We start from the raw sequence: 14569 nt of genomic DNA, 5'->3' as shown, positions 1-14569 counted from the left end.
ATGTTTGCCAGAGTCAATAAAGCATTTTCACTTGTTCTCCTCCTTCCTCAAGATGGATAGGCTCTTTGGCATGTTAAGAGCCAATTCATTAAAGAGGACTCCACACACTGTCCATGATAAAGAATTCCAGCACCTGCTTGGGCCCTCAATGTCTCAAAGGTGGATTTCTTTAGCGAACCAAATCTGTGCCTGCAGTTCTGCTTTACTTTCTGCACCATCAGTGGCTGTTGGTATTAGTCAAACGAGAGCAGTTTATGTTCAACTGGTGAATTTAGCATTATTTCCCAAGTTTGAGTGGCTGTTATCCACAGTATTCATTGCAGAAGACTTTACACTTATGCCAAATTTGACAATGTATTTCATCCTGTAAAGACCTCATGGGTCACACGTCACCGTTCAGTTAACCTATATCAGTTGATTTAGTGCTCACTTTGTGTGCGTGTGCGCACGTTGGAAAGAAAGTGTGACAGAGAGCGGGCTGTGCACCTGCAGGGCTACGTCAGTGGCGTGGTAGTCCAGGCAGCCTCGGGGTCAGAGACGGCAGGCAGGGGTATCTGTTTAATGTTCCAGCACAACAGCTCTGAATTTATGAACCCACAAGAAAGAGAGAAATGATATTGTGGGGGAGAAGAGAAGATAGCTCATGCTTCTGTCTTCTTTTTTCAAGAATATAGCAAGAATGCCTCTTTACATTCTTTCTTCCTGCACAGAAACGGGCAAGATTCTTGTTTTCTGTTACCATTTTGTTGGGAAATATTCACTCAGATTTAAAGAAAAGAGAAACTCGGGCTGAGGACAGTTCCTGAGTACCCAGCTCCTGTGAGCACACAATTAAACACCGCATTGTTCACTCATATAGTCCTGAGTGTCTTGGTTGCATGACTTCACCTGCTTGCACATTGTGTTCCAGGGTGGAGCAGCTGTTACTGCGCAAGCAAGCTGCAGTAATTAGCTGACAAAGTCCAGTAGACATTGATGATGTTAATGGTAAAAATTCTGTGTGCTATTTTGAAACAGAAGAGCGCTGTAATACTGTAAAATTTAGATGATACATGAAAAATGGGTAGCCTAAACCCACACTCAAGTACAAGTATTATTACTTCAAGACTAAGGATGAAGTTCTGTGAGTAGTAAAGTAAGTTTCATTTTCACGTATTCTTTCTTCAGAAGCTTTCAAAAGGTGGGCAAAGACTAATATGTGTAAATTATCATTGCTAGCAATGAAGGCAGCTAGTTTACACTTTGTCTATGTTTGAAATTATTGTCACCACTACGAGATCTACGCAGCTGTTAGTAAATAACATTGCTAATGGGGATCATCGGGGTACAAGCATGGCACACTATTAAGGAGCCAGTATATGTTTTTTTAACAGAGTACATAACAGGCAAGTGTTTAAAAATGACCTCTATTTATAATAGATGTGGGGTCTTAAAAGATGGTTTGTGCCAACTTTTTGACTTTGGTACAGTAAGCAACAGATTTTTAAAATGTCTAGAAAACAATACAATTTTGGACATGAATTATTTTTACATATGTGTTGAGCTCAGCAAATAAAATGATTCCATAGCAATTACCCATGTGTTTTAGTCTCAAAGTACATCAAAATGCAAAAAGAATTTTCATGAAAAAAATCACTACAAACTCATAGGAACAGTACCACAAGCGTAAATGCAGGTGATTGGTTTCTAAACCTCTCACCATTTTTATGTCTGATAAAAGTAACCCAGCATCAGGTATCAGGTCCAAAAAACTCAAGTATCAAGTGTCTGTAGAACTCCTCTGGAACTTCTTATTACATGTAGCATTTGTCAGTATAGGTTTCCTGGAGTTTATTCTTCTCTATTGGGATTTTTTTTGTTCTAAAATAAAATGATAATGTTCTTTCCTCACAAATGTACCTGAATATAGTTATTGCCATCTGAAAATACTTACAGAAATACTCGTCTGTCAACATATTTCCTTAAGTTCATGTAGCTGTGTAAAAGTAATTTGTTACTAGTTACCTATGGTTGTGCAGACAGATAGCAGTATACCACAGGAAGTGTTGAGAACGGCAGAAATTGAGAAAGAAGAAATCAGTAGTTGCACAGCTGGTGGTGCTATGACTTAAATCTTAGAGGTCTTAAAGGTACTAGTCAAAAAGCATACAATAATTAGCTTAATCAGTAATAGAAACAGTGGTTAGTTGCAGCTTATATTACTAACTCTATGTGCTTGTCTCTATTCCTCATCCTCCTCCACCCCCACCACTCAGAAGACGGATATAGAAGATACACGTGGGTGCGCGTGTGACAGTTCACTGTTTGAGGAAGTCCTTTGATTCTGTCTGGGCCATGAGAAGGAGAGAGTGGACTTTATTGTGGTGACTTGTCATTTCCAATAGCATGAGCCTGGAGCAGCACCAGCTTTGAGCATGTGGGGGCTCATCTGGGAAAGATTTGGAAGCCCTCAGCATGAATGCAAACATACAAATGGATTTAATCAGGTTGAAGAGGGTTCAGGAGGGCTGCTGCTGGCCCTTGCTGCCTGCCTGCTCCCCACAGCCCTATCAGTATACATGATCTAAGCCTGGTCAACCTCAGCTTCAGGGACTGGAAGAGGACAGGAGGACCACTAAAGGACTGAGGAGAGGATGTGCTTCAGTAATAGAGGTGTAGCTCATGAACCCCTGCCAGTGTCTTTAGAGTATGCAAAAATGTTGTGCTGAAAAATTGCACCAGAGTTAAAAAGTTTGATGTAGACTGATTTGTAGATGTAGCTGAACATTGGTGAGTTTATACACATTTAGATGGAAGCCTCCAGCAAGATAGTTCCTATGGCGAGTTTTCTTTGCTTCAGTTGTCTGCAAGGTCCCTGAATCTAAACCCTATCAAACAGCAGTGTAGCAGATGGTACCCACTAAAGTGTGACTAAACAAGTTAAATGACATAATGACACACAAAGGTTCATTTAGTTGATTCCACAAGACAGAACAGAGGGTTCAAGTAGAAACTCATAGCTTTTGTGGTTTGGACTGAAAACCGGCGTAGACCCAGAGTTCCATGTTTGGACATGTCATTGGCTACAAAATGATGCCCTCAAAATCCAGTCATTAATGATGGATTTGTGTACTTCTCACTGTAGTGTTATTCCTTTGCAAAGTAGTGTTTTGTCATATTTGTCAAAGACTAATGGTGATATATATAATGAGCTGTGCTTTATGTGTGCCAGGACCATTTGGAACAGTCGGTGCCCTTGTGATAGATATTAGTGACTGAAACTTGTTATATGCTACTATGTCATTGTACTGTATAATGAAATAGAATAGAAAATCATTTTCACAACAGCGTCATGGACATCAAGGGGCAAAGTGGCAGATGCTTGAGCGTTCTGAAAATAATGCTTTTGTGCAATAAGCCGATGAGTTTTTGTACAGGTTTTGGTTTTATCCCATTTCTTGAACTTGTCAAGGCAGGCTTTTGTGTGCATAAACTTAATTAATATTACTTTATATGTGCTGTGTTCTTTCTCTTCTTGGGTTCTGTATGGAGTCTTCTATGGGGTCTTATGTTGTTTTATGGCAGGGAATATATACCTCCTGACCTGTACTGTCCGTTTAACTGTATTTTACAGCCTGCCTAATGTTGGGGTTTTTTTGTTTCATCACTGACACTGTCAGCAAGTTGTGCAGCTCTTTTGTTAATGTCATCCTCAGTTCATATGTGGAATGTCTGGAGTGACATATTTCACTTTCAAACAGCCATGTGTCTTCCGTGCTGCAGTATGACTACTGCTGGCTCTGAAGTGAATGAAAAGCCATATTCTGTCAAGCATGTCAGCAGTAATGCTAATGTGTTTACAAATGGAAGAGACAGGCAAAATTCTTCAGGGAATGTAAACAAAACAAGGAGGTGGTGAACGATTTACATTCTTGATTGATTCGGCATGGGTTATTAATGGAAAAAGTTCCTTTTCAGCAAATTCTTTATTGTCCACAGAATGTCCCTAATATGATGTAGATTAAGAGGCTTTCTCACTAGCACAAACATCCTTGCAGGCCTGCACATAAAGGCATTGGGCAATGTGCTTTAAGCAGCTGTGTTCCGTTTTCTGATTAATGAATCAGGATATTTGAATGAAAATATCAAAACAAGACAAGAAACTGTTGCAAGTCTCAAAGCCACAAATATCAAGCTTACAGTAGTTTGGGGTTCAAACAAAGACTACTGCTTGCATGTCACGGCTGTTCTCTTGAAGTCTTTGTGTTTCCTCCTGCCCACACAGCCTCTTGTTTAGAGGTTTTGTATTGTTGTCATTGATGTCATTAAGCTGCTTGTAAAGTGTCTCTGTTTGCTTTAAGGCGTTCTCAAGCACCAAAAACAGCTGGAGAACACGCTCCCACTGCATAACATGCTGCTCCACTGCTTCAGTGTTACTTCAAAGGAAAAGAATTTTGTGTTGACTGTCTGTAACAGCCATCAGCCGACACTGATGGCTCCCATAACTTGAATCTGCTGCGAATTAAAACAAATGTGTATTACTGGCCCAGTTCTCCTACAGCTATGCTAGATTAACCCTAAGTCTTGTTTTGGCCTTTATTACACTGTCCATTGAGGATTCTTTCAGAATAACAATCTTTGACTTGATTTATGTGGCCAGTTCTTTAAAACCACCTTTTTTTTCTGTCCATTTTATCATCTCCACTTCCTGCATAGGTGCACTTTTCAGTTCTAAAATTACAGACTGTAGTCCATCTGTTTCTCTGCATACTTTGTTAGCCCTCCTTTTATCCTGTTCTTCAATGCTCAGGACCCCCTCAAAGCACGTATTATTTGGGTATTATTAGATCATTCTCAGCACTGCAGTGACACGGACGTGGTGGTGGTGTTTTAGTGTTTTAGTTTAGGAGTGTAACCCACCAACCAAAAATATCCAGCCAACAGCATCCTGTGAAGGACTAGAGGATGACCAACACAAACTGTGCATACATATGAGCTACCATTAAACAGTTTTTAAAAACTTCAGCAGCACTGCCATGTCTAATCTTCTCGTACCACCGCAGTGCACACAAACACGCCATCACCACGTTAGTGCTCAGAGTGATTCACCACCCAAATAATGCCTCTGTGGTGCTCCTAAGGGGTCCTGACCATTGAAGAATAAGGTAAAAGTGGGCTAAAAAAATTTCAGAGCAACAGATGGGCTACAATCTGTAATTGCAGAACTACAAAGTGCACATATATGATAAGTGGAGCTGTTAAAATGAACAGTGCAGAAACAAGGAGATGGCTTTAATAAAGTTGCTCATTTGTGTGTACACACACACACACACACACACATATCCAAAAGTATTCACTCACCCATCCAAATCTTTGAATTCAGGTGTTCCAATCACTTCCATAGCCACAGGTGTATAAACCAAGCATCTAGGCCTGCAGACTGCTTCTACAAACATTTGTGAAAGAATGGGTCGCTCTCAGGAGCTCAGTTAATTCCAGCATGGTACCGTGATAGGATGCCACTTGTGCAACAAGTCTAGTCTTGTAATTTCCTCCCTACTAAATATTCCACAGTCAACTGTCAGTGGTATTATAACAAAGTGGAAGTGATTGGGAACGACAGCAACTCAGCCGCAAAATGGTAGGCCATGTAAAATGACAGAGTCAGTGGATGCTGAGGCACATAGTGCACAGAAGCCGCCAACTTTCTGCAGTCAATACAGATCTCCAGACTTCATGTGGCCTTCAGATTAGCTCAAGAACAGCATAGAGAGCTTCATGGAATAGGTTTCCATGGCCGAGCAGCTGCATCCAAGCCTTACATCACCAAGCGCAATGCAATGCGTTGAATGCAGTGATGTAAAGCGCCGCCACTGGATTCTAGAGCAGTGAGGACGTGTACTCTGGGGGGACTAATCATGCTTCTTCGTCTGGCAATCCAATGGACGAGTCTGGGTTTGGCGGTTGCCAGGAGAACGGTACTTGTCTGACTGCATTGTGCCAAGTGTAAAGTTTAGTGGAGAAGGGATTATGGTGTGGGGTTGTTTTTCAGGAGTTGGGCTCAGCCCATTAGTTCCAGTGAAAGGAACCCTTAATGTTTCACCAGACCAAGAGATTTTGGTCAATTTCGTGCTACCAACTTTGTGGGAACAGTTTGGGGATGGCCCCTTCCTGTTCCAACATGACTGTGCACCAGTGCACAGAACAAGGTCCATAAAGTCATGGAGGAACCTGACTGGCCTGCACAGAGTCCTGACCTCAACCCAGTAGAAAACCTTTGGGATGAATTAGAGCGGAGACTGCGAGCCAGATCTTCTCGTTCAGCATCAGTATCTGACCCCACAAATGCACTTCTTGTAGAAGAATGGTCAGAAATGAACACACTCCTAAACCTTGTGGAAAGCCTTCCCAGAATAGTTGAAGCTGTTAAAGCTGCAAAGGGTGGGCTGCCAGCATATTCGTATCATAAACCCTATGAATTAAGAATGGGCTGTAACTCAAGTTCATATGCATGTAAAGACAGATGAGCGAGTACTTTCGGCAATATAGTGTGTGTGTGTGTGTGTGTGTGTGTGTGTGTGTGTGTGTGTGTGTGTGTGTCTATGTCTATACACTGTGTGCACAAATATTAGGCAAGTGAGTATTTTGACCATATTATCATTTTTAGGCATATTTTCTAACACCAAGCTGGATGAACTTGAATCCTTAATGGATTTAAGCATAGCAGGTGATGTGTATCTGTGTAATGAGGGAGGGTGTGGCCTAAGGAGGTCAACACACTATATCAAGGTGTGCATAATTATTAGGCAGCTTTTTTCTTTAGGCAAAATTGGCCAAAAAAGAGATTTAACTGACTGTGAAAAGTCAAAAAATTACCAAAAGTCTCTCAGATGCACGCAGCACTCTTGAAATTGCTAAGATATTGGGGTGTGATCACAGAACCATCAAACGTTTTGTTGCAAATAGTCAACAGGGTCGCAAGAAACATGCTGAGAAAAAAAGACGCAAAATAACTGCCAAGGATTTGAGAAGAATCAAGCGTGAAGCTACCAGGAACCCATTATTTTCCAGTTCTGTCATATTCCAGAACTGCAACCTACCTGCAGTACCAAGAAGTACCAGATGTTCAGCGCTGAGAGACATGGCCAAGGTAAGGAAGGCTGAAACCCGACCACCACTGAACAAGACACATAAGCTGAAGTGTCTAGACTGGTCCAAGAAGAGTCTGAAGACAGATTTTTCAAAGGTTTTATGGACTGATGAAATGAGAGTGACTCTTGACGGACCAGATGGATGGGCCCGTGGCTGGATCAGTAACGGGACAGAGCTCCACTTCGAGTCAGACGCCAGCAAGGTGGAGGTGGGGTGCTGGTATGGACTGGTATTATTAAAGATGAACTGGTTGGAGCTTTTCGGGTTGAAGATGGGCTCAAAATCAACTCCAAAGCCTACTGACAGTTTTTAGAAGACATTTTCTTTAAGCAGTGGTACAGGAAGAATCTGCATCTTTCAAAAAGACCATGATTTTTATGCAGGACAATGCTCCATCACATGCATCCAAGTACTCCGCTGCATGGCTCGCCAGTAAAGGCATTAAAACTTATGACATGGCCCCCTTCCTCACCTGACCTGAACCCAATTGAGAACTTGTGGGCAGTTCTTAAATAGGAAATTTAAGAGGAAGGAAAACCGTACACCTCTCTGAACACTGCCTGGGAGGCCGTGGTTGCTGCTGCACAAAAAGTTGATCGTCAACAGATCAAGAAACTGACTCCATGAATGGAAGGCTTATCGCTGTTATTGAAAAGAAGGGTGGCTATATTGGTCACTGATTATTATTTTTTTTTTTTAGATGTCAGAAATGTTTATTGGAAAGTTTTGAGTTGTTTGTTTATAATTCTCACTTGAACAGATGAAAATAAAAAAAGTGAGATGGGAAATTGTGTGTTCTTCATTTTGCTGCGTAATGGCACTACTTCTTTGCTCTTGCAATTTGTCCATTCCGACTTCCACAAACCTCAGAAAAAAAAAGAAAATCATGATGTATATTGTATATTGTGAACATACTTGCAAGTGTGGTGTTATTCTTCCCATGTTGTCCACTTAATATTTAGCCTTCTGTGTAGGAGTTTGCACCTGGGATTGTTTTGCTCCTTTATTCTGCCTGTAGTCTTAGCTGGCCTACTGACTCACTGTGCTGAGAATTACGAAGGCCTTAAGTGGACACGAGACGGATGTTAGTCAGTGCCTCCAGCATACCACAGCTCTAAAATAGCTTGTCTACTGCGTGATGCTATTTTCTTTGTGAAGTTTTCCTCAAATTGGTATTTTTTCTCATTAACTATGCGCAAAACGTCAGTGGACTTGTTCGATTCTTTTTGCTGTGATGCTGGCATACATGGACTCATGTTACTCATGATACATTCACTTAGTCATTCACACAAACACACACGTACACATGACTTACTGTATTTTGAGGCTGTACCCTGTTGATGCACTCAAAGAGTGCCTGCACATGTTGGTTTTGACCACATTGACAGTGTGCCCATTGTTCTGCATCTGTCTATCAGTGATTCTGTTTTCCTATCTGCTCTCACTCACACTTGGCCTCATCTGTTAAAGCCAGCAGCACTACATCATCAGACCTGGAACAGGACTCCCCATTTGTGGTTTAGTCTCTGCTGCCGTTGGGTAATTAAAGCCTTCAACACCTGACTTGGAACACCAAGAGAAGCTCCTCTTGTCTTGCACATTAACAGAAATAGCATACCAAAAGTAGCAAAACCTCTTGATTTTCTCTTTGAAAGAACATTTCGGTAATGAAAAATGAAAAAAGTACTCAATTTTGCTTATTTTGGTCAATTTGCCAAGAAGTATTTGATGTCTAAAGTCTGCTGCTTTAGCTTTGAACTGTAGCTACAAGGCTAATTATGCTAAAATAATGGAAGGCATACATGCCATTGTACAAGCTACATACCTAAATCATTACACACTTGCCTCAAACTGTAATACAGTGTTAGCTATACTCAAATAGGCTTGCTTACGTGGTTTCTGACATTACGTGACCTGCTGCTATCTATGAAAAATGGACAGAAATATGTTGCCATCTAAGAGCATGTATTTTGGCCATACTTTTAACCATTTTTTGCAGAATTAATAAATCTGCTACATCCTCTCTTTTTTCCATTTAGATGTTCTGTAGTTTTTGCATGCCTTACTTTGCTTTGTCATGGCCTGCTGGGTCTTTTAACGTCACACCTTTAACGTTAACAGCGCATCTGGGCTCACCAGGACACTTTTCTACAGTCGGCAATTTAACACACAACAGCTCATGCTTGGGGACATTAAAGTTGCACTGCATGTTCACACCTTCATGTTTTGCCATATGTCTTAACCTGTATAGTTCGTACCTGGAGCCTTTGTCTCCGTTATGTCAATGGAAACCAGCAGGTGGGTGGAAGTAAATGAAAACCTGCTATGTTAACAGAGCTCGCAATGTGTGGTTAATTTCTGGAGGGCATGGAGTTAAGATCTCTTGCTCTCCCTCATGTCAACCTTTCTTGTTTTGCTCAAGGGCTCTGAACACAGTGTTTAAGGTGTTTATTCTGTTCTTTTCACAGGCAACCCAGGAGTAGTTGGATTTTATAAAACTTTTATGTGGACGCTGTATCAGGCATTTAATCGACAATACCCAGTATGGACTATCGGTCATGCTGGGCATTGTGCACCTCCAGACTCAATGGACATGGTCGAAGGTAGGTCATCATGAGTTTCATGAGATTTGCTCTTATCCATATTTATGTATGATGACAAGATCACTGTTGCCATAAAGTCAGTAGGTGGCAGCAGACAATTAAAGTGGTAATGAGACTGCAGTTGTCCAGGGAAATATGGCAGAGAGTTAGAACCCACTAATCTAAAAGAAAATGCCAACATGGCCCATTATTATGTTTACTGTAGCCTGTATTCAGGTCAGGGTATTTTATATTCTTTTTTTTATTTTGGTTTTATAAGCATTTACAGTGTTTCACAGCTTGCTGAGCTTTTGGTGTTTTTATTTGCATGGTGTGGAGTTACCAGGCAAAGCTTAAGCAAATTAAGACGCTCCTTAGTCACGTCTACCCCACAGTAAGGTGGAATGTGGAATGTGGACAGTGTTGGCAAACCAAGCCAGGCACCCTCTTTCTATTCTTCCCTGTGCCAGTATATGAAAGTGCAGTATGTTCATCCATAAAGCAGTGTGGACGTTTTTATTGAGCTCGCTACGTGGGAAAGACATTAGCCAAGCCCACCTGTAATAAGCCAAACCACATACAGATGGCTAGGATCTCTGAAAACAGCACTTCCACTAGCTAGCTTGATGGATTGGACAGCGAAGGTGGAAGCTGGCCATATCAGGTCCACAGACAGGACAAAAAAAAAAACTGTAGGCCATTCACTTCTCATTAGATTCTATTTAGATGTATTAACATGTTTTTTACATGTTTATGACACCTGATCTTGGATAATAATTCTGTCAGTCATGTGATTACCAATGTGGTAACATCATAAAATTAGATTTGTTTGCTGTTAAAAAAGCTGCATCCATACTATACAGTTGATTACTGTCTTTGGTAATGTTAATACAGTGTTTCTTTAATATCTTCAAAATGGTGAGTAAACAGAAACTACAGGGCGACAGATATTAAGTTGCTCATGTGCTCAGTGCTTTCAAGGTGACATGATATATTACCTCTACTGTTCCTTGAACGGTTCCTTGTACTAAACAGACGACATAAGTATTTCGACAAATTGAAACAACGAACAGTTCCTCCTTTTATCGTGAACACATGGTGAACGCCCATAGAACTGCGGCCATAATTTATTTGTGGACACACAGGCAATATCTGGTGATGGTCAAACAGCAGACGATGACATCCGTTGCTGTTCGTATCATGTTGTCCCGTCACTAGCGAGATGATTAAAAGTCAGAACTTGCAGATGAAATCAAACGTGCCAAGAGATGACAACAGGCGGCAGGCATTTGCCAAAGCAGCATAGATAAAAGAGAGGATATAATTAAAAGTTATATTTCTTCTTCCAAAGCTCTCTGTTTGAGTGACATTCCTGATTATCATCAATGGTAAACTTAAGCAGGGCGATATCAAGTATACAGGGTGCTTTTTTCTTTTGGCCCATTGTCTTGTTCTTCTCAATGATCCATCCCTCATCATGCTCTGCCATTTGGTTCACAGATGCCCATGTCCAAGGAAGTAGTTGCTTACATTACAGCCCACTGCAGAATTTATAGAGTATGAGACTGAAACCAGCTAAAAGATCTTCTGGACGTTTTATATATCACAGGGACTTGCTTGGTTATGAAACGTTTTTTTTAAAAAAGCTGTCTTGTCAATTTGTCAGTTTTAACTGATTATATTAAGCAATGTTTTCCAAGTTATTTTGGCCCAGTCAGACTTTTTTCTCCATCCGTATAGTGACACATGATGAAAACATGGTTGTAATGGAGGGAGGTGCAATGCTTACAAAATCAATGACCCCATAACTGCCAGATTTGTGAAAGCTTTAATTAATGCTGTTTCAAAGATAGTGATCAATGATATTAGCATCACATCAGCCAATTTGAGAGGTGTCTGGTATAAGGGGACTTCATATTTACTCAAAGATTATAGAATATGAAAAATCAGTTCCAAAGTTTGATATTTAAAACAGGATGAAAAAAGCAATAATGCGTGTCAGTCTATATAAAGCAGAAGGTGGCTTTTTAACTGCATCAGTTTGGAATGTTAGCGCTGGTTGTAATTAGTGGTGTGACAACATTGTCACATTAGATAGATGGACAGATAGACAGACAGATAGATAGATAGAACTATATTAATGCCAGAGGGAAATTTGATCCCGGAGGGAAATTTCAGTAGCAAGACATATAATTACACATAAACTTACATAAACTATGCAGAACAATACAAAATAGAAATGAATCTAGATATAAGTTAGGTACAAGAGAAATAAAATAAAGTATAAAAGTATAACTATTTACATATTTACATGGCATATGAGACAGATTTGCTGTATTTACAAGACAGCAAGCACTGACTTTGAGTTGCATCAGTATTGGAGTGTAAGGTGCATAGTGAAGTGTCATTACAGTAATAGTTGTGATATATTGCACAGTGTGTATTAATCAGAGGGAGGAGATACAGTGAGGTGGTTCAGCACATTTCAGACAGCAGGAGATCAGTATCAGCTCTGCAGTAAGGAGAATTGTAGAGCCTTATAGCAGTGGGTAAGAAAGATATCACATGGTGCTCTTTAACACAGCACAGCTGTAACGGACGACCACTGAATGTGCTTCTCTGTTCATCCAGTGTAGCATGCAGAGGATGTGAGGTGTTGTCCAAGATGGCTAGCAGCTTGTTGAGCATCCTCTGTTCCGCTACAACCTCCAAAGAGTCCAGCTTGATTCCTACAACAGAGCCAGCCTTCCTAATCAATTTGTAAATTTTGTGCAAAGCACTTTTGTTAATGCTGCTGCCCCAGCAAATAATAGAGCACCAGCTTCAACAGCCTGGTAGAATGTCCATAGGAGCTTAGTGCACACTCTTAAAAGCCTCAGCCTCCTCAGGAAGAAGAGATGGCTTTGGCCTCTCTTGTACACTGCGAGAGTGTTACAGCTCCAGTCCAGCTTGTTGTCCAAGTGCACACCCAATACATTTGTATGTCCCAACCACCTCCACATCAGCACCATCAAAAGTGACTGCTGACAAGACAGTTTTGGACTTAGTAAAGTCTAGCACCATCTCCTTAGTCTTACTGATGTTTAGCTCTGTGTTGTACCTGTGACTCTGTGTTGTACCTGAAGTCAGAGGTGTACAGGTTGAACAGGAATGGAGCTAACACAGTCACCTGGGGTGCCCCAACACTGCACACAGCCATGTCTGAGTCACAGCTCTGCAGTCACACATACTGAGGTCGTCCAGTCAGATAGTCCATTGTCCATGAGGTGATGGATTTATCCACCTGCATCAGCCGTAGTTTCTCCCCTAACAGTACAGGCTGTATGGTTTTGAATGCACTGGAGAAATTGAAGAACATAATCCTCACAGTGCTGCCTGATGTGTCCAGGTGAGAGTACGTTCTGTCCAGCAGGTAGATAACTGCATCATCCACTCCAATGCCATCCTATGCAAACTGCAGAGGGTCAAGAGCTGTTTTGACCAGAGGTCTCAGATGAGCTAGCATCAGCCTTTCAAGTGTCTTCATTAGGTGGGATATCAGTGCAACCGGTCGATAATCATTCAGTCCTGTCGGTTGCCTTTTCTTGGGGACAGGAACCACACAAGATGTTTTCCACATAACTGGGACACTCCTCAGGCTGCAGCTCAGATTGAAGATGTGCTGAAAAATTCCACACAGCTGCTCTGTGCAGTTTCAGCACCCTGGGTTCAATGCCATCAGGTCCCGCTGCTTTGCTCTGCTTGAGTTTTTCAGTTCAACCTTCACCTGATTAGCAGTGAATGTAACATCACTGCACGTTCCAGTTGTGGGGAGGGGGTGAGAGGTGTCCATTGCAGACAGTGGTTTCTGATGGTCACAGGTGTGAATGGCCCATGGTGTAGTTGTGTAGGAGTGTTAATCTGCGTAGGAGATGGAAACAGTGGAGCAGAAGAGGAGCCACTGTCAAACCCCACAAAGAACTGGTTTAACTCATTTGCCCATTCACGCATTCCCTCTGCTGGAATAGGGCTTTTAGGCCTCTCCAGACATCATGAGTGTTATTCAGCTCTAGTCTGTTTTCCAGCTTGGACTTGTACTCCTCTTTGGCCTTCTTAATTGAGGTTTTAAGCTCCTTTTGTACCCTCTTCAGTTCCTTCCTATCTCCTGCCATGAATGCTCTTTTCTTCTGGTTCAACAGAAACTTTAAGTCACTGGTGACCCAGGGTTTGTTGTTTGGAAAGCATTCGACAGTCCTGGAGGGTACAACAGAGTCCACACAGAAATTGATGTAGTCAGTGATGCATGATGTTACTGCATCAATGTCCTCACCATGTGGTTCACACAGGACATCCCATTGTGTAGCCTCCAGACAGCCCCTCAGTGATTCTACATTGTGATAACTTGATGTGAAACTGTGACAATGTGCATCATTTAGATTAGGGGTGTACTTTCCTGCTAAGTTTGATTTTCAAGTGTCGGTAAGACTTAATAAATAGATCATCAGTTTGAAAACACTGATGCTGTGCAAAAATAAATACCTGCAATATAAGGGTTGTGTTGGAATGAACAGAGGCTTTCTGTTCAGATCAGAGCTAAGGAACTTAAATTTCAGCTAACTAGTACCGCCCAGGATACTGATGATGTCTCATCCTACCCACCCAGAGAGAGTGAGGCTGCTTGTGCTCTCTTGGTCTCCAGGCCACGAATGGCCGTAGCATCACTGGGGATCGAACTAGTGATGTCCTGATGATACCGCCAACGCTTAGACAGTTGCACCACTTTCTGTCTGTTTATCTTAAATGTCAGTAGCATTTCCTGTCACAGCTGTGTGTTTAGCACAATTTTAAATAAATTTAAAAAAAAATTATTTATTTAA

General features: G+C 41.4%; 1 protein-coding gene across 1 annotated transcript in view; it reads left to right on the top strand.

Moving 5' to 3' along the window:
• Positions 1-14569, top strand: part of ldah (lipid droplet associated hydrolase) — a 68149-nt gene that overhangs the window by 13619 nt on the left and 39961 nt on the right. The window contains exon 3 of the mRNA XM_017694412.2: positions 9600-9734. Within this exon, the coding sequence (XP_017549901.1) occupies positions 9600-9734 (135 nt within the window). The remainder of the gene's footprint in view (positions 1-9599; positions 9735-14569) is intronic.

Source organism: Pygocentrus nattereri, chromosome 10 (genome assembly GCF_015220715.1).
Source record: "Pygocentrus nattereri isolate fPygNat1 chromosome 10, fPygNat1.pri, whole genome shotgun sequence".
In the NCBI taxonomy this organism is placed as follows: Eukaryota; Metazoa; Chordata; class Actinopteri; order Characiformes; family Serrasalmidae; genus Pygocentrus; species Pygocentrus nattereri.
Note: the sequence above shows the minus strand (reverse complement) of the source record. Positions and strands in the feature narration are given on the sequence as shown.